General features: G+C 39.1%; 1 protein-coding gene across 2 annotated transcripts in view; it reads right to left on the minus strand.

Annotated features, from left to right (window-relative positions):
• Positions 1 to 18,975, minus strand: part of TAF1B (TATA-box binding protein associated factor, RNA polymerase I subunit B) — a 60,704-nt gene that overhangs the window by 32,116 nt on the left and 9,613 nt on the right. The window contains exons 5-8 of one of the 2 annotated variants that reach the window (XM_060186999.1): positions 18,507 to 18,602; positions 14,915 to 15,068; positions 13,567 to 13,717; positions 5,809 to 5,908 (exon numbers count right to left, since the gene is read on the minus strand). In XM_060186999.1, the coding sequence (XP_060042982.1) occupies positions 5,809 to 5,908; positions 13,567 to 13,717; positions 14,915 to 15,068; positions 18,507 to 18,602 (501 nt within the window). Of the gene's footprint in view, positions 1 to 5,808; positions 5,909 to 13,566; positions 13,724 to 14,914; positions 15,069 to 18,506; positions 18,603 to 18,975 lie in introns of both variants that reach the window. The other variant, XM_060186998.1, reaches the window with a different exon arrangement.

Consider the following 18,975-nt stretch of genomic DNA (forward strand, 5'->3'; position numbering starts at 1 on the left):
CTCTCTCCTCCTATCTTTCTCATAAATAAATAAAATCTTTAAAACAAATAAATAAATAAAGTTAGGTTACCCACAAGCCATATGAAATTACTTGTTTCATTTAGCAAGTAAGAGTCAAGGTTCTCCTAAAAGAAGTATCATCATTGTAGCCTCAAATAAACATTTTCTCACAAAACTGATTTACTATTCACCTTAGTATGTGGTGAACAGTACAATTAATTAACTGTTAAGATTATATCTCGCATATTGGTTTTCATGAGTGATACTGACATGCCTCTAACTTTATAATTTTAAATATCTTTGTTTACAAAGAGAATTCATATCCCTTATACATTTGCACATATGCTCTACTAGTGGTAATGCTAGTAGTGCACTTTTTCAAGAAATAGTTTTCAAACAAATGGCATGCTTAATGAATTTCTGATGTAACTATGTAACAAATATACCAGCAACAGTCTGGAAGTTTCCTTATCTAGGTGATAAAAAATTAACAGATCAACTTGAAATCCTGTGATGATAAAATATTTATACTTATTCTGTTTTTAGCTATTTAAAATCATTTCACTAACAAATACAGCCTGTGTACATAACATGTATACAGACTTACATTAAGTTTGTGGATAACAAAATCCAAGCATTTAATATTGTTCCAACTCAATCTTTTTAGTTCTTTTGCAGAGTCAGCTCCTCACACATGCAAGATTTCTCTACTCTGCCTTTACATTCAGCTACAGAGACAGATAAGAAGAGACACTGTGGCATGAAACATCCTCCATCGCAACAGCAGCTCCCATATGGGGCTAAGAACTCTGGCCATGCTCAGGGTAGGTAAGGCACATGTGTTATATCTCAGGCTAACTCTCCAATAGTGGTAAATGTAAGACACCTACAAACAACCCCACTTATAACAAGCTGCCGCTTACTATTGTTTTAGACATTCTATTTAGATAACATCCTCCAGCTGCCTTTAAAAATCTTAAAAAGGAGGGCGGGGCTAGAGGGGGAGATAGCATAATGGTTATGCAAAGAGACATTCATGCCTGAGGCTTCAAGGTCCCAGGTTCAATCCCCTGCACCACCATAAGCTAGAGCTGAGCAGTGCTCTGATGTTTCCCTCTGAGTGTCTAGCTCCCTGAATCTCTCTCAAAAATAAAATAAATAAAAAATTAAAATCCTAAAAAGTATAAAACAGTACATATCTAAACTATGAAGCATGATAATAAATACCCAGGAGTCCACTATAGAACTTGACTGCAACACCAATATGTGTTTGTCTCTCTCTCTCCTGAGGTAAGAAGTATTGTAAATTTTGCTCATTATGAACTTTTTTTTTTTTTCAAAATTTAAAAATTTTTAATATTTATTTATTTTCCCTTTTGTTGCCCTTGTTTTTATTGTTGTTGCTATTGATGTTGTCATTGTTAGATAGGACAGAGAGAAATGGAGAGAGGAGGGGAAGACAGAGAGGGGGATAGAAAGACAGACACCTGCAGACCTGCTTCACAAGCCCTGCGAACAAGCCCTGGACCTCTCAACTTACATTGAAAATGGATTCCAGAAGAATTTAAAGATGGGTGCTGTCTTTGTTGATCTCACAGCAGCCTATGACACGGTCTGGCACCGTGGTCTCCTGGTCAAGATCTCAAGATGCCTGCCTCCATGGGTGGCCAACACTATATCGTTTCTTCTCCAAAACAGAAGATTCCGGGTACATCTGGGTGACAAGTCTAGCAGATGGAGACTTGTCTCAAGTGGCCTCCCCCCCCAGGGCTCTGTTCTGGCTCCTACGCTATTTAATATTTACATCAATGACCTCCCAAAAACTTCTTCAAGGAAGTTCATCTACGCCGATGACATCTGCTGTGCAACTCAGGCATCCAAGTTCGACATCCTCGAGGAAACACTCACGAAAGACATGTCTCTGATATCTGATTACTGTAAAAAATGGCGACTAATTCCTAGCACTGCAAAAACGGTATCATCTGTTTTCCATCTACACCATGCCTCGGCCTCGCATGAGCTTAATGTGCAGCTTGGCGATACGAGAATCCGGCATGAAGCCCAGCCAGTCTATCTTGGCGTTACTCTCGATCGCACTCTGTCATTTCACAAACATCTCATAAAAACTGCAGCAAAGGTGGGCGCGAGGAATCACATCATTGCAAGACTGGCCAGCTCTTCATGGGGCGCGAGCGCTTCCACACTACAATCATCATCTCTGGCATTATGCTATCCCACTGCAGAATACTGTGCCCCAGTATGGTTCCGTAGCCCCCATGTCCACTTGGTCGATTCCAAATTATATTCCTCCATGAGGATAATTTCTGGAACCATCCGTTCCACCCCAGTTCCATGGCTGCCAGTTCTTAGCAACATCGCCCCGCCAGATATTCGTCAGGATGCGGCATCATCTAAGTTCATTTCCCACGTCTACGCTCGACCGGACCTGCCAATATACGCGGATATCTTCGCCCACCCTGTTCAACGCTTGACGTCTCGTCACCCAATCTGGTCCCCTACGCCTACACTGAACTTCTCTGTTCCAGTCTCTTGGAAACAGAGTTGGCAGTCAGCTGAGGTAAAGAACAAACACCTCATCACAGACCCCTGCAAGCGTCAACCCGGCTTTGACCTAGCATGTTATGATTGGGCCCTCCTCAATCGCTATCGAACAGGCCATGGCCGGTGCGCCGCTATGTTCCATCGCTGGGGAGCCAGAGACGACCCGAACTGCCCCTGCGGCTCCAGACAGACTATGACCCACATAGTCAACGACTGCCACCTCTCCAGAGTCAAAGGAGGTCTCGAAACTTTACATCAGGCTCAACCTGATGCTGTTGACTGGCTACGGAAGAAGGGCAAACGCTAGAAGAAGAAGACCGCTTGTGAAGCGACTCCCCTGCAGGTGGGGAACCAGGGACTCGAACTGGGATCCTTATGCTGGTCCTTGCGCTTCGCGCCACATGCGCTTAACCTTCTGCGCTACCGCCTGACTCTCATGAACTTTCTTTTTTTCCCAAAGGTTTATCATACACATGATTACATCTAGATACATAATAAGTCTAGTTTAGTTTCTTTTTAGTTTAACAGAAATGGTACACTGTACATAACTTTATTTACAAAGAGAATAAAAGCCATGAACCAACTGTTAATAACTTAAAAACAAACTTCTACAGGATCAAACTGATATCTAAGTTTCCTAATTATGCATCAGGACTTAAAAAAAAAATCAAAGGGTGGTCCGGGAGGTGGTACAGTGGCTAACGCACTAGACTCTCAAGCATGAGGTCCTGAGTTCGATCCCCAGCAGCACATGTACCAGAGTGATGGCTGGTTCTTTCTCTCCTCCTATCTTTCTCATGAATAAATAAATAAATTCTTAAAAAAAAAAAAAATCAAAGGATCCAACAACCTAAAAGTCACACCTGCAACCACTCAAAACTTCCCAGACACGCAAAGAAGCAGGAAAATCTGAGATATAACAGGAGAATCAATTAAAGGAAACATACCCAGAAATAACAGAGATAATGAAATTATTAATAGTAGCTAAGAACCTTAAACCACCTATTATAAAAACAGTCAAGAGATTCAAGGGTATAAAAGAAAATGTAAACATAATGAAGGAAACATAAAAAAATGAGATTAAAATGGAAGTTACAGAAAAGAATACATTGATGGGTATATAAACTTAAATAAAGAACTGTGGATCTGATGACATGACCACAGAATTGAATGAAAATAAAACACACTGGTAAAGGAGGAAAAAAAAAAAAAACAGAAGTAAAAGAAGAAAGAAAAAGAAATAAAAAAGGAAAAAGGAAAGAAAAAGCAAGAAATAAGGACAAATATCTTAATGAGTTGATAGAACAGTATCAAGTGGTCTAAAATAGAACCAATGTCCCACACAAAAATAAAGGGAGGACGGAAAAATATATTTGAATAAATAATGGATGGAGATTTTTCGACTTTGATGAAAACTATACACTCACCAATCAAAGGTCAATGAACCACAAAAAGTAAAACAAGTAGAGATAAGGCCAAGTTTTATCAGTAGATGAGAAACATGATAAAGAAAACAATTGGCTGGGGCACATGGTTGAATGTACTTACAATGCTCAAGGACCCGGATTCAAGCCCTTGGTCCCCACCTGCATGGGGAAAGCGTCACAAGTGAAGCAGTGTTGCAGGTGTCTCTCTGACTTTCCCTCTCTATCACCCTGTTCCCTCTTGATGTCTGGCTGTCTCTATCCAATAGATAAAGATAATACAGAAATTAAAAGAAAACAATGTGCCTATATCAAGAAAGTTGCAAACAACAAGTGCTGGTGAGGACTGATTGGTGAAAAAGGAGCTCTGGTACTCTGTTGGTGTGATATATTCTATATAGAAAGTAACATTAAGCCAGAAATGGTTTTAGAAATATATATATGAGGAATTATAAGTGTATGCAAACTGGTGTAGGCCCAAACCGGTGTAGGAAAACAGTATGAAGAGTCCTTAAAAAAATAATAATGAGGGCGGGAGTGGGGGTAAATAGCATAATGGTTATACAAACAGACTCTCATGCCTGAGGCTCTAGTCCCAGGTTCAATCCCCCCCCTCCCACAGCCATAAACCAGAGCTAAGTAGTGCTCTGGTTAAAAAAATAAAAAAAAAAAAGAAAACCCTTTTTAATTCTTTTTTTTTTTTAAAGATTTTATTTATTAATAAGAAAGATAGGAGGAGAGAAAAAGAACCAGATACCACTCTGGCACATGTGCTGCCAGGAATCGAACTCAGGACCTCCTGCTTGAGAGTCCAAAGCTTTATTACTGTGCCACCTCTGGGACCATAAAACCCTTTTTAATTCTGTAAGACCACTCTTGGCATACATCTAAAGGACATGAAGATGATAATTTTAAAGGACATATGTACACCTGTCCTCATAGTTGTATTATTCTCAACAGCTTATCCCACAGAGTATAGTAAAGATCACTAACGTCTCTTGAATTAAACTGTAAATACTATAAAGGTTGCCAAGTTATGAAGACCTATGAAAATAGTTTCTTAGATAAGCAAAGAATAATATTTAATAGTAATATATTAAAAGCTTGTAATAAAAAATAAAGGCAAGAAAACCACTGAGTACTCAAAAAATTAAGACAGAAATTGTTTAAAATATCTGAAAAAAGATCTAGAAAAAGATACACACAAAAGAACTTAATAGAGTACTTCTTTAAACAGAAACAACTTTCTTTTTTTCAAAGGAATATAGTATGCAAACAATAATAAAATATTTTTAACTCTTTTTTAAATATTTATTTATTCCCCTTTTTTGCCCTGGTTGTCTCATTATTGTAGTTATTATTATTGTTATTGCTGTTGTTGGATACGACAGAGAGAAATGGAAAGAGGAGGGGAAGACAGAGATGGGGAGAGAAAGAGACACCTGCAGACCTGCTTCACTGCTTGTGAAGCGACTCCCCTGCAGGTGGGGAGCCGGGGGCTCAAACCAGGATCTTTACTCCGGTCCTTGTGCTTTGTGCCACATGCGCTTAACCCGCTGCGCTACCGCCCGACTCCCAATAAAACATTTTTTAAGAAATGAATCATCTAAAGATCTCTATATAAGGCCTTTAAAAATTAGTATAACAACACACCTAATTTGTTTGTGGGTATACACACTTATACTTCATATTTGGATGCAATAAAAGCTAGATGGAAAAAAAAAATCCTCCCAATACCAAGTAATATATCAGTTAAGGAGTATAATTCATCATACTACTCTTATGTCCTATTAGTTATGACAAAATAAAAAAATTAACTTACCTCTATAGCAAAGATTAATTTGTCACGCCCATATAGTTTCATCTCCTCTGGAAAATGTTCAAAAGTATTTATATAAGGAATATGGCCCTCTTCAACAAATCTGTATATTTTAAAAAGAAAGATGTTAAATAAACAAGAAATATATACATACATAGCAAATTAATATCTGAAAATACTGGATTTGAAAGATTAGATGAGAATTAGTTATGTACATTCTACTTCCCACATAATTTTTTAAAATATTTTTTAATATTTATTTATTGACTTTTGTTGCCCTTGTTTTACTGTTGTAGTTATTATTATTGTTGTTATTGCTGTCATTGTTGTTGGATAGGACAGAGAAAAATGGAGAAGGAGGGGTAGATAGAGACGGGGAAAGAAAGAGAGACACCTGCAGACCTGCTTCACCGCCTGTGAAGTGACTTCCCTGCAGGTGGGGAGCCGGGGGATTGAACTGGGATTCTTATGCTGGTCCTTGTGCTTTGTGCCACCTGTGCTTAACCCTCTGCGCTACAGCCTGACTCTCATTCCCACATATTTTTAACCGATGTGCTCTAACATACCAGCTTTAATAAGATGTTCTAAACACATATATTAGAAAATAAAAATTGGACCAGGACAAAATTTACTACAAATCAAATTTTTGAAAACCAGAATATCTAGTTAAAGCACCCTGCCTAATGTTGCCCAAAGTTAAGCCACCTAATCGATGTTTTTTCACATTCTTCCTGTATCCTATACAATGCTCATGTAGCTATTGGTCTTTTTCTGGCGTCAAGTAAGTGGAGTTAAAAGTATACTGAAGTCATTCAGGTGCAACCAGCATAAACTTCTTTTAAGTTACTGAAATCCAGTTAGAAAAGCAAGATGCCAAGAAAAAAAGGTATCACAGAACATATCGCAGATTCTCAAAATACTGTCAACAGTCTGTCACAATATAAAGTAGCATTCACATGCTGCTACATGACCCTAAAATTATAGCCAAGAAAAAAAGCTATTTTATATGTAGGATATACAATACACTTATCAATTTCAAATCTATTACTCTTTGATGTTAATGTATTCACAATGTGCTTAGTCACTGTAGCCATGTGCTAATATATGCCATCACTCCTGAGGTGTTAGGAGTTCAGAGATGAAAAAGGCACCTGATCCCACTGAAACCCTAGCAGGTCAGACACCCTGAAGATGAGTCAATGTAGCCAGCACCATAGAGTACTCCAAAGCATGAATGCTAAAGGAGGAGGAGGAGGAGGAGGAGGAGGAATGAAAAACCTGTCTGGGAGAAGCAGAGGCACAGGCAAAGAGCAGGTCTTAGATATCTGGGATTTTAACAGTGTTCACTATAAATAATGCTTCTCTTAACTTCTGTCCAAAATTTTTCTTCTCTGAATTTAAATTCTTTTAGAAAAAAAAACAAAAAACTTTTTCTAAAAGTGAGTTACTGAATCCAAGTTCTGAGCAATCTATCTTCTCTGTTAAGTATTACTGGATGGATCTGTGGATCAATTTAGGGAGCTGAGAAAGACATAGGCACAGACTAAAAGATCCCCATGTCCCCCTGCTGATCAACAGGCCACTACTCTCTCCATGTCTCCTGGAAACACTACTTTCAATTTCACCTGTAGTTTTCAAGTTTCAATCTGTGACAGACTGGAAATATAACTGGTTTTCACAGATAATTAAGAGATACTACAGCAGAGTTCAACAACCATACCTACAACACACATCCTGGACCCATCTCCCCCATTCTATAACCACCATCCTAATCTAAGTCATTATCTCTTGCCTGACACATAGCAAAAGATCACCTAGTTCCCCTACTTCTACCCTACCCTTAATCACCTAGAAATCCATTTTTTTAATGGATTTAAAGAGTGGTATGGCATACAGGATCAGTATAAAAGATAGGAATATTGTGGTCCGGGAGGTGGTGCAGTAGATAAAACATTGGATCCTCAACCATGAGGTCTTGAGTTCTATCCCCGGCAGCACATGTACCAGAGTGATGTCTGGTTCTTTCCCTTCTCCTATCTCTCTCATGAATAAATAAATTCTTAAAAAAAAAAAAAAAAGATAGGGAGTTGGGTGGTAGCACAGCAGGGTAAGCGCATGTAGCACGAAGCGCAAAGACCGGCCTAAGGATCCCGGTTTGAGCCCCTGGCTCCCCACCTGCAGGGGAGTGGCTTTACAGGCAGTGAAGCAGGTCTGCAGGTGTCTAACTTTCTCTCCCCCCTCTGTCTTCCCTTCCTCTCTCCATTTCTCTCTGTCCCAACAACGATGACATCAATAGCAACAACAGTAACTACAGCAGCAATAAAAAAAAGGGCAACAAAAGGGAAAATAAATAAATAAATATAGGAATACTGTAGTCTAATAATATATTCCCTTCAAATCAACATTCTTGAAATATTTTTTTCCAACTTTGGTAGTAGTTTCTAAACTTTAGCATCCATAAGAATCTCCTGGATGGCTTATTACAACAGAGATTACTAAACCCTACTCCTGGAGTTCCTGATTCCAGAAGGTAAGACTGATGTGGTAATTCACATTTCTAACAAATTTCTAGATGAGGCTAAAGCTGTTGGCTGGGGAGTTGAGATTGGTCTAAATGTCAGAACATGGTACATAGAGCTTTTTTTCCAAGAAAAGTAGAGAAAGAACATCAGTGATGGCTATCTCTTTTCATTGCTTTAGGCAACTAAAAGTCTGTTCCCAAACTTGTATGTTCTATTAAGCAAAATAAAGGTCCTTCAGCTAACTAGCAATATATTCAGTCTCCCTGAAAGCATTTAGCAGCCTGAGGGGTGGGGGTGGTGAAGTGGCTAAAGTGTTAGACTCACAAACATGGGACCCTGAGTTCGATCCCAGTATTTCAAGGGCCAGAGTGATGCTCTGGTTTTCTCTCTCTCTCTCTGACTCTCTCAATGACTGACTGATTAATTATTAGATAGAGACAGAGAAAAATGGAGGGGGAGGGAAAGACAGAGAGGGAAAGAGAGATACCTGGAGCCCTGCTTCACCACTTGTGAAGCAGGTGGGGACCAGAAGCTTGAACCAGGTACGCCACCTGGCCCCTCTTTTTCTTAAAGAAGCATTTTAGAATTCTCCTTGTAATGGGAGTACAGAAAAGAGGGGAAAGAGGGAAGAAGGGAGAGTAGGAGATTGCGAGAGATAAACAGGCAACCATCTAGGATCTTAACTCCTATCCTTTCTGAGAACAATTTGAAAAAAATATTTTCTCCATCTTGTTAGATTTCTAGGAGAGTTTTACTACCTGCTATAGATTGCCTTGGGCAGACTGGTTAATTGCTTTACTTAGTTCTAATGACATGATTAGACTATGTTTCTGTAAGATATCTCTGGTTATGAAAAGAAAATGCATAGGAGTGGCTCTCCTACTTACAGGCTCAGGGCCCACTCAGGACATCTGTAAGGAATTCAGGTAAGGACAGAGACAGCAGAATGGGGAGGAAATGTTTCTGAGAACTACTCTGGAAGTATAGTAAATTGATATGACATAATGACTATCATAGAGAGAGGAGCCAGAGCCAGGCGGTAGCACAGTGGGTTAAGCGCACATGGTACCAAGTACAAGAAGTGGTGTTAAGGGACCCAGTTTGAGCCCCCCCACTCCCTACCTGCGGGGGGGGGGTTTGCTTAAGTGGTGAAGCAGGTCTGCAGGTGTCTTTCTCTCCCTCTCTCTGTCTTCCCCTTCTGATTTCTCTCTGTCCTAGCCAACAACAGCAGTAACAACAACAAGGCCAACAACAAAATGGGAAAAACAGCCTCCAGGAGCAGTGGATTCCTAGTGCAGGCACCGATAGATAACCCTGAGGCAGAGAGAGAGAGAGAAGAGAAGAGAAAAGAGCCAAGAATGGTTTTTAGATTTTTGAATAGGTGGCCAGGGATGCACTCTTTTTTAATCAGTTTACTGAAGACCTGTTGAATTGCACTATATCTAAAAATAAAGAAGACACTTGAAGAAGAGCTGGAATGAGGAGAAAGATGAAGAACCACTTTTATTCATGATGATTTTAAGATAGCATAAAGCTATCCAAAAGTGTACAGCAAGCAGTTGTATGAATATGAGTCTGGCCCTCAGTAGACAAGTCTGAGCTGGAGATATAAATATGGGAGTCATGATCACACAGAAGGTAATTAAAGCCTTGGGAGAGGATGAGCTCATCCAATGAGGGCATACAGAGCAAGATGAGTTTTTAAACTTAACAGTAAAATTCACTGAATCATGAACTATCTACATGCAGAGTTAATCATATCCAAAAAAAAAGCCTTATTATTTGGTTGATGTGGCCAAATTCAAAGGCATTATCATCCTTTATGGGGGCCATTTCATTTAATCAAAGGGCCTGGTGCCAATAATGATGGCAGTGATGGTGGTGATGAAGAATACGAAAACAATTACTGTCACTGAGTTCTTACTATGCACCAGACATTCTTCTAAGGTTTTTCATATACTTCTAATTACTATAAGCAGTTACAACCCCATGTAGTAGCTACTACATTAGTCTCATCTCATCAATGAGAAAACAGAGACAGATAAATAATTAACCTGAGGTCATATAAAATAAAAAATGGTAGAGTAAAAAAAAACTGGTAGAGTGGAGATTCAAATTCAGGAGTTATAAATGTGCTTTTAAAACAATTCTAGGGAGTCAGGTGGTAGCGCAGAGGGCTAAGCATACGTGGCTCAAAGCACAAGGACCAATTAGGATCCTGGTTCAAGCCCCCTGCCTCCCCACCTGCAGGGGAGTCCCTTCACAGGTGGTGAAGCAGGTCTGCAGATGTCTGTCTCTCTTCCTCTCTCTCTCTCCCTTCTCTCTCAATTTCTCTTTCTCTATCCAATAAAAAATAAAAAATAGATAAATAAATAAAAACAATTCTAGTGTGGTCTGGGAGATAACACAGTGGATAATGCACTGGATTCTCAATTGTGAGTTCCCAAGTTCAATCCCTGGCTACACATGTATCAGAGTGATATCTGTTTCTTTCTCTTTCTTCTCCTATCTTTCTCATGAATAAATAAATTCTTTAAAAAAAAAAAAAGCAATTCTACATACACTAAATAACCAAAATATTATTATTTAGGACACAAAATCAGGGGGAAATGAATCCATTAGTTTTGACAAATCTTTTCCTTAAAGAGAAAACTTCACACATAGTGCTATAATTTACCTATCAGCTATAAAGCTCCTGCAGATTATCATTAAAAAATGAAAGTCCCAACAACAGATGACTGGCTGAGAAAGCTGTGGTATATACACACAATGGAATACTATATAGCTATCAAGAACAATGAACCCACCTTCTCTGACCCATTTTGGACAGAGCTTGAAGGAATTATGTTAAGTGAGCTAAGTGAGAAAGATAAAGATGAGTATGGGATGATCCCACTCATCAACAGAAGCTGAGAAAGAAGATCTGAAAGGGAAACTAAAAGCAAGATCTGACTAAATTGAAAGTAGGGCACCAAAGTAAAAACCCTGTGGTGAGGGGTAGACATGCGGCTTCCTGGGCCGGTGGGGGGTAAGGGTGAGTGGGTGGGATGGGACACAGTCTTTTGGTGGTGGGAATGGTGTTTATGTACACTCCCAGTAAAGTCTAGTCATATAAATCATTAGTTAATTAATATGAAAGGGGAAAAATTAATTGTATGTCTTGAAGTTTTTAAAACACAGACTGAGTCTTCTTAATATATAGGCTGTGTATTTGATATGCAGACTCTCTCAAAAGCCTAGACCAAGTATATCAGAGGCAACCAGTGGCACAGCTATTTACAAGATACTGGGTACTATACAGCAAACCCTAACAAAAGGACTTTTCAAAGTTAACCCAATTACCAAATAATGTGATGATAACATTAACTATCCATTGTCTTTTTGAACCCTAAGACAGCAGTAACCTCACATCTCCACTATAGAGCCTATATTTCTCCCAGTCCTGGAACCTTAAGATAGGGCCCACACTCCCGCATGCCTCTCCCAATCCATATCAAATATTATTGCATTAGCTGATCGCAACCTAACCAACGCAACAATTGCCACCTCAACATGCTTCAGCTCAGACTGTGTCCAGAGACTTCAGGTGTGGAATGACAACCCTTCAGCTTCATTACTCGGGTGAGACCTTTCCTTTCATAGCATTCTCTAATTCCATCTCAGGTGGTTCACTTTCTAACAAAGTCCCAAAACCTAGATATACACCAGGTTCTGTGAGAGAGAGCATATGTTCACACATATCCATAAACTAGTGCAAAATATATACCTGAAAGCAGAAGTACACTAGAGTTTGCAGTGAGTACACCCCAACACTGCCTCTCCACTATTCCAACCTTTGGGTCCATGATTCTTCAACAATTTGTTTGGCTTCGTATGTTAACCCTTTTTTCAGTCACCAGGTTCCAGATGCCATCAGGATGCTGGCCAGGCTTCCCTGGACTGAAGACCCCACCAATGTGTCCTGGAGTTGTGCTTCCCCAGAGACCCACCCTACTAGGGAAAGAGAGAGGCAGACTGGGAGTATGGACCGACCAGTCAATGTCCATGTTCAGCGGGGAAGCAATTACAGAAGCCAGACCTTCCACCTTCTGCAACCCACAACGACCCTGGGTCCATGCTCCCAGAGGGATAGAGAATGGGAAAGCTATCAGGGTAGGGGATGGGATATGGAGATTGGGTGGTGGGAATTGTGTGGAGTTGTACCCCTCCTACCTTATGGTTTTGTTAATTTATCCTTTCTTAAATAAAAAATAAATTTAAAAAAATGAAAGTATTGATGATCTACATAACAGCTTTTCCAAAGTGTTTAATTTTACCTTCTAGAGGCAACCCCTGTTAAAAATAAATAAATAAACAAAGGCAACCTATACTTGGTTTTTTGTTTGTTTTAACATTTATTCTCTTTTGTTGCCCTTGTTTTATTGTTGTAGTTATTATTGTTGTTGTTAATTATGCCATTGTTGTTGGATAGGACAGAGAGAAATGGAGAGAAGAAGGGAAGACAGAGAGGGGGAGAGAGAGAGACACCTGCAGACCTACTTCACCACTTGTGAAGCAACTACTCCACAGGTGGGGAGCCGGGGACTCGAACCGGTATCCTTATGTCAGTCCTCGTGCTTTGCGCCATATGTGCTTCACCCGCCGGGTTACCACCCAATTCCCCTATACTTGGTTTTTAACAACATCACCAATGCATGCTTTAGTGCAACTACTAATAACCATTTGCCAATGTAAAGATCATTCGTATATCTTCTTTAGAAATGAAAAACACTTAACACTACCACTCAGGTACTTAAATGTCACTTTTCATCTTCAAAGTGCTTTACTCACATTAGACAATTAATTTTTCAGCACCTATGTGAGGTAAATACTATTATGTCCTCTACATAAATAGGAAGGCCAAGAAAACAAACTATTAGCCTGGAGAGGCTGGCATTTCAGAATTAGAATTCAGGTGACCCAATTTTTCTAGATCTATCCTCAAGTTAAATCTTATAAACTTCAAAATAACCAAGGGCTATTCCAAGGTTTACACAAATAATGAGCAAAAACATCATATGAGTGGTCCGGGAGGTAGCACAGTGATAAAGCTTTGGACTCTCAAGCATGAGGTCCCAAGTTCAATTCCCGCCAGCACATGTACCAGAGTAATGTCTGGTTCTTTCTCTCTCCTCCTGTCTTTCTCATAAATAAATAAAATCTTAAAAAAAAAAAAAATCATACAAGAGGTCCAATTTACCTTAAAAGATCTGAAAGAGTAATTGCTTCTCTCTGCCAAAGTAATGACAGATAGCAGAAAGCAAGCGTCCTTGGCACAGTCATCTTCACAATTCCCTTTTCCTTGCGTTGTGAATATTCTACTCCATCAAGAGATCCAGAACAGGTGTATGCTATTCCTTGGGGATAAACGTAAAAAAGTTTTTTTTTTTAAACTTCAAGGCATTCCAGGCATCTTAAAATTAGGCAATAACTGATATAGTCTTTACAAAGTAGAATTTGGCAATAAAAAGCAATGATAGTTTAGAAGGAAATTGGCAAAAAAGACAGTATTTTTATGGGGATGGAATAGGTTGGGATTCTACAGAAAGATTTGACTTGCTTGGATTTTTTTTTTTTTACAGTGAATAGGTAACATTTTAAAAATAATTACAAAGTAAAGCAAAATAAGAATAATATTATGATCCAGGACTCAATTCGTATGTCCCTTCCCTGATAATATTAGCTAACACAGCAGCTGCTGCCCCTACCAAGCATTCTCTACCACATAACTCTTTAATTGTCATTCACTCAACAAACAGTTACTCATCTTACTCTCTAGGCCACTCTTGTAGGCCTGGGGAAATGACAGTGAACAATATCTTGTGTCTCTTGGAACTTACATCCTACTAGCAGGAGAAAGTCAATAACTAAAAAGCCGACACAGTAAATATTACATATAAAAAATAGTAATGTGTGGGACTACTGAGGAAGGAAACAGATGTCTCATACCATATGGGTGGTCAGAGAAGTCTCTTTGGGAGCAGCTGTCGATCTATCTCCCCCACCCTTCTCAATTACTCTCTGTTCTATATAATAATAATAATAATAATAATAAAGGTTATGCAGACACTGAGCTCTAATGATAACCTTGTGGTAGAAAAGAGAAGAAAAAAAAAGGTCCGGGGTCAAGGTGTGTTGCTTACAATATGAAAATAACTGGGGTGTGGGAAATAACAATGATTAGGCAAAGAGACTCTCATGCCTGGGGTTCTAAAGCCCCAGGATCAGTCCCCACACTACCATACCAGAGCTGATCAGTGCTCTGGTAAAAAGAGACAAAGGCAGGTGGAAGGGGGAGAGGGAGAGAAAGTGTTGTCAAATAACCCAAGTAATAATAATTTAATTAAATAAAAGTATTCATGTGGAGACAATATACCTTTTCTACACATACAGTAAAATTTCACTTAATTTACCAGTTTCCAATCTATGATTTAGTAAGTCATTCTTGTTAAACAAGTTCCTCTCCTTGGAATATGAAGTGACTGGACTAGGTGTTTAAGATGAATTACCAGCTTTAAAATCCTAGGAAATCTGGTTCTCATTTTCACCTGAATTCGGTGCTTTGATGATGGGGAAAGGCTTTTGGGTGTGGAGATCAGGTTGAGACTCTGCTTCACTTTCAGCAAAAGAAGAACAGATAAAGTCGCTTATCAACTCCGGTTCACTATCCCAGTCTGAGTGACTTGGAGTATCTTCCAATGCCTATTTACAAAATAAAATGAAACAAGTTAAGACTGCACAGAAATTTAAAAACAATCTCCATGAACTTAACAATTCATCATCATAGTGAATATCATAAAAGAAACCACTCTGCAGAATTGCAACCATCTGTGAAATCCCAAAGATCAAAATGCCTTTCACTTCTTCACAACTCCTGGCACTACTTCTCAGTAAAGGGCTACAGACAAAAGTGAGCAAGGAAAAAGGATGTCAGTGGACACAGCATGTCTCCTTCCTTCTCTAACTAACATCTCTCAGCTAATATAAACATCTCGCACCAATAAAAACATCAAGTATCAATATTGACTCCACGTTCACTGTCAGTTTCTCTTTACTGAGCCCATGTGGAGAGCTTGTATGCTTTTGCGAATTTCATTTCTCCTGCCTGGATTGTCCTTTCTTCTAACTCATTTATAGACTCTATCTGCTGGTCTGTCTTTTCAACCATCCAACTTCTTCAGTAACTTTTCATGCCCTTCAGTTCTTGTAAGATTCATTGTTTATAACAACAACAACAAAAAAAAACTTCTACACATGAAGATCCCTAGTTTCATTTGCCCTGTTCCACCTTTGGGTGCCTGTTTATTGAACAATATGCTTTATATCATACCGACTCTCAGTCACCAACTTGCAGATGCTACCATGATGTCATCCTGACCTCCCTGAACAGGCAACCTCACCAGTGTGTTCCGGAACCCTACCTCCCCGGAGCCCTACCCCAATAGGGGAAGACAGAAACAGGCTGCCTACGTCCATGTTCAGTGGAGAAGCAATTACAGAAGCCAGACCTTCAACCTCCTGCACCCACAAAGAATTTTGGTCCATACTCCCAGAGAGTGATAAAAAATAGGGAGGCTTCCAATAGAGGGGATGGGACACAGAACTCTGATGTTGGGAACTGTGTGGAATTGTCACCCTGTTACCTTACAATCTTGTTAATCATTATTAAATCACTAATAAAAAAGTTTTTTAAAAAAAATATCAGCTGAAGGGAAAAAAGGTAACACTAGCTGATATTACTTTGGGAAACTGTTCAGTCAGTCAAAAAGTCAGACTCTTGGAGGCTCTGAAGTCTGGTTAAAAAAAAAAATCCCCAATGTTCCGTGAACACAGCAATGCACTAAAATTATATTAAAAAAAAAGAGAGACTCTCAACTATGCAGGTCAAGAAACCTACCCTTATAATGAAGAGGCAAAACTCATGGTAAGGCAACTTAAATGAGAATGAAGCGAAAACAACAGTAACAAATTAACCAGGAAAGCACTAAGATGCTGTCAAACACATCTCCTCTTTATAAGCAAACACCAAGAAGCAAGGCATACCAAAAAGCTGACTGACGATGAATCCACCAAGTGAATTCAAGCAATCAGAGGAACACTTCCACTGGCTCAAGCAGGTATTACCTTCCAACAACTCAGTCACATGCTCTGCTCTCTGTATTATTATTATTATTATTATTATTATTAGTTTGGGTAAACTCTCTAAGATAACACATAGTCAATCTTGCCCATTGAGTGCTTGATCCTTCTCTCTCTCTCAATTTATTTATTGTATTTTAATGAGATACATAGAAAAACCAGAGCAATACTTGGCTCTGGTTTATGGTGGTGCTGGGGACTGAACATGGAATCTCAAGAGCTTTAGGCATGAAAGTATTTTGCATAACCACTATGCTGTCTCCCAAGCCCTCCTGAACCTTCTCTACTCAAGGATTATCACTCCCCTCTCTCTCTTTCTTCTCTATCATTTCCAATAGTATACAAACAATGCAATCATTTACTCCACTTCAAAAACCTTCATTGACATAAGCTATGAAGTAGTTCTCTGCAACAAAATGCCTTGTTCAGATATACTCTTTCCAGTTCTCATACTTTTAGTCTATATGCCATTCCAATTTTTCACCCCACCGCCCCACTTAACAATTTTAAGGCCTCTCCTTTCTAATTCTGTGGTGGCATTTCTCACAATTGATGGTTTCTATCTTCTTGATTTTTTTTGCTTCTTGGTTTCCAGAATGCCCTCTTATACTTTGGCCTTCCTCCTTCTTCAGCAGGTACTCTCTAGACTTCAAGGATGGTTCCTCCTCTGCCCAGGCCTCTTATCCCTAGAGTATCTTAGAGCTCAGTTCTTGGTCTTCTTTTCTGTCCTCACATTTTAATAGTGTTATCTGGTCTGTGGCTTTAAATACTATTCACTGTATTGTTCTCAATTTAAAGCACACCCTGACCCTTATTTTTATATCTGTAAAATAAGGATATGTTGGTATGCTTCTAAAAACCCCTTCTGTTTCATTAGTTTAATCCCCCCTGCTTAACACTATTCTATTTACATAACCACTTCATTCTATTTACATAACTGCTGTTAACAAGCACCACCCTCCCTCCAGGGCATTGGTGGTTCAGTGGTAGAATTCTTGCCTGCTCCGCCCCCTCTCCTTGTCATACCCTGATTTTCACCAGTCACTTTTCTCTCCACCCTCTCTGCATCGCATCCTGTTCCCACCCTACTGGGCTAGTATATTTATAAGGACAAGATTGTTTGTAGTTTTTAGTTTAGCTTAGCTTGGTATAGATTGCGCTGTGTCCGGCATGAATAAAGAGATACTGCGTACAACCCAGCCATGAGTCCCGGGTGGTCTGTTACCCGCCCGTGAAGCCAGCCCGTCGAAAACAACAGGGATATATCTTACATCAGTAGTAAATGACAATTTAATTTGTAGTATCATCTTCCTTGGGAAGGGAATGCTTATATAATAGTATATCTCACAAGCAATAGCATTTTATAATTAATTATTATAATGTAAGCTGAAGCTTCCAAATTCATTATGTGCAGCCTAGATATCTCTCCTGAAGAGCTGATTATCAGAGTACTTCATATTTCTTTTTAGAAGTCTAATAGTCATCTCGAACCTAACATATATAAAACTAAATCACTGATCTTCCTGCTTCATCTGTTATTTCAGCTGATGGCAACTTCTTCCTTTCAGCTGCTCAGAGCAAAATCCGTAAGTGTCATGTTGATAACTCCCTTCTTTCTCTCATACTCCAGTCCAATCCATCAGATAATTCTGCTGGTTGTATCCTAAATTTATACAGAATTCTACTCTTTATTTCCATTGCTAATACCTGGTCCAAACATCATTTCTCAACCTGAGGAGTTCTCAAATTTAGCGTATACAGAGATAGAAATTCCTTAAGTTTCCATTAAAAATCAAACACAAATTTATTTGTTTTGATTATTCACATAAAAAAACCAAAATTAATACTAATGTCTAGATTGGCTACCCTTTCCTTTTGGACGATAAATCATTGAAAACCCTCCAACAAGTGTCATAAATCCAGATGAGGCTGAGCCTCACCTTCATCTCTACCTCTTGCTAGAAAAATCTTTGAATCCCACTTTGGAGGCTTGTGACTTACCGTAGTTTTCCTTCTTCTCGTACGAATTGGGTTTTTACAATACGCCTGCTTGCTCTTCTGAAGGTAGCGCTTCCAAAAACTATGTAAAACATCATTCTATGGTAGGAGGGAAAAAAATGGTGATTCAGATTAGTGATAAATTAGAATGGCACATCTATACACAATCTCTTGTATTTTACATACTAACTTCGGTCTAAATGTATTCTTACGCTGGTCCTTGCGCTTTGTCCCATGTGCGCTTAACCCGCTGCGCTACCGCCCAACTCTATCTCAACGTATTCTTATGTACTTTTCCTCAAAAAGAATTATTACAGTAGGAGACATACAAGAAATAGTAAATTCTGTATGATCTTAGATTTTTAGGAGACTAGTTTAACTGGAAATCAAACAACTACATCACTAACTCATAAAAAACACAAAAAGTCTGCAATTATTAGTTTTATTTTGCTTAGTTCAATGTTTCTTAAAT

Source organism: Erinaceus europaeus, chromosome 3 (genome assembly GCF_950295315.1).
Source record: "Erinaceus europaeus chromosome 3, mEriEur2.1, whole genome shotgun sequence".
Classification (NCBI taxonomy): Eukaryota; Metazoa; Chordata; class Mammalia; order Eulipotyphla; family Erinaceidae; genus Erinaceus; species Erinaceus europaeus.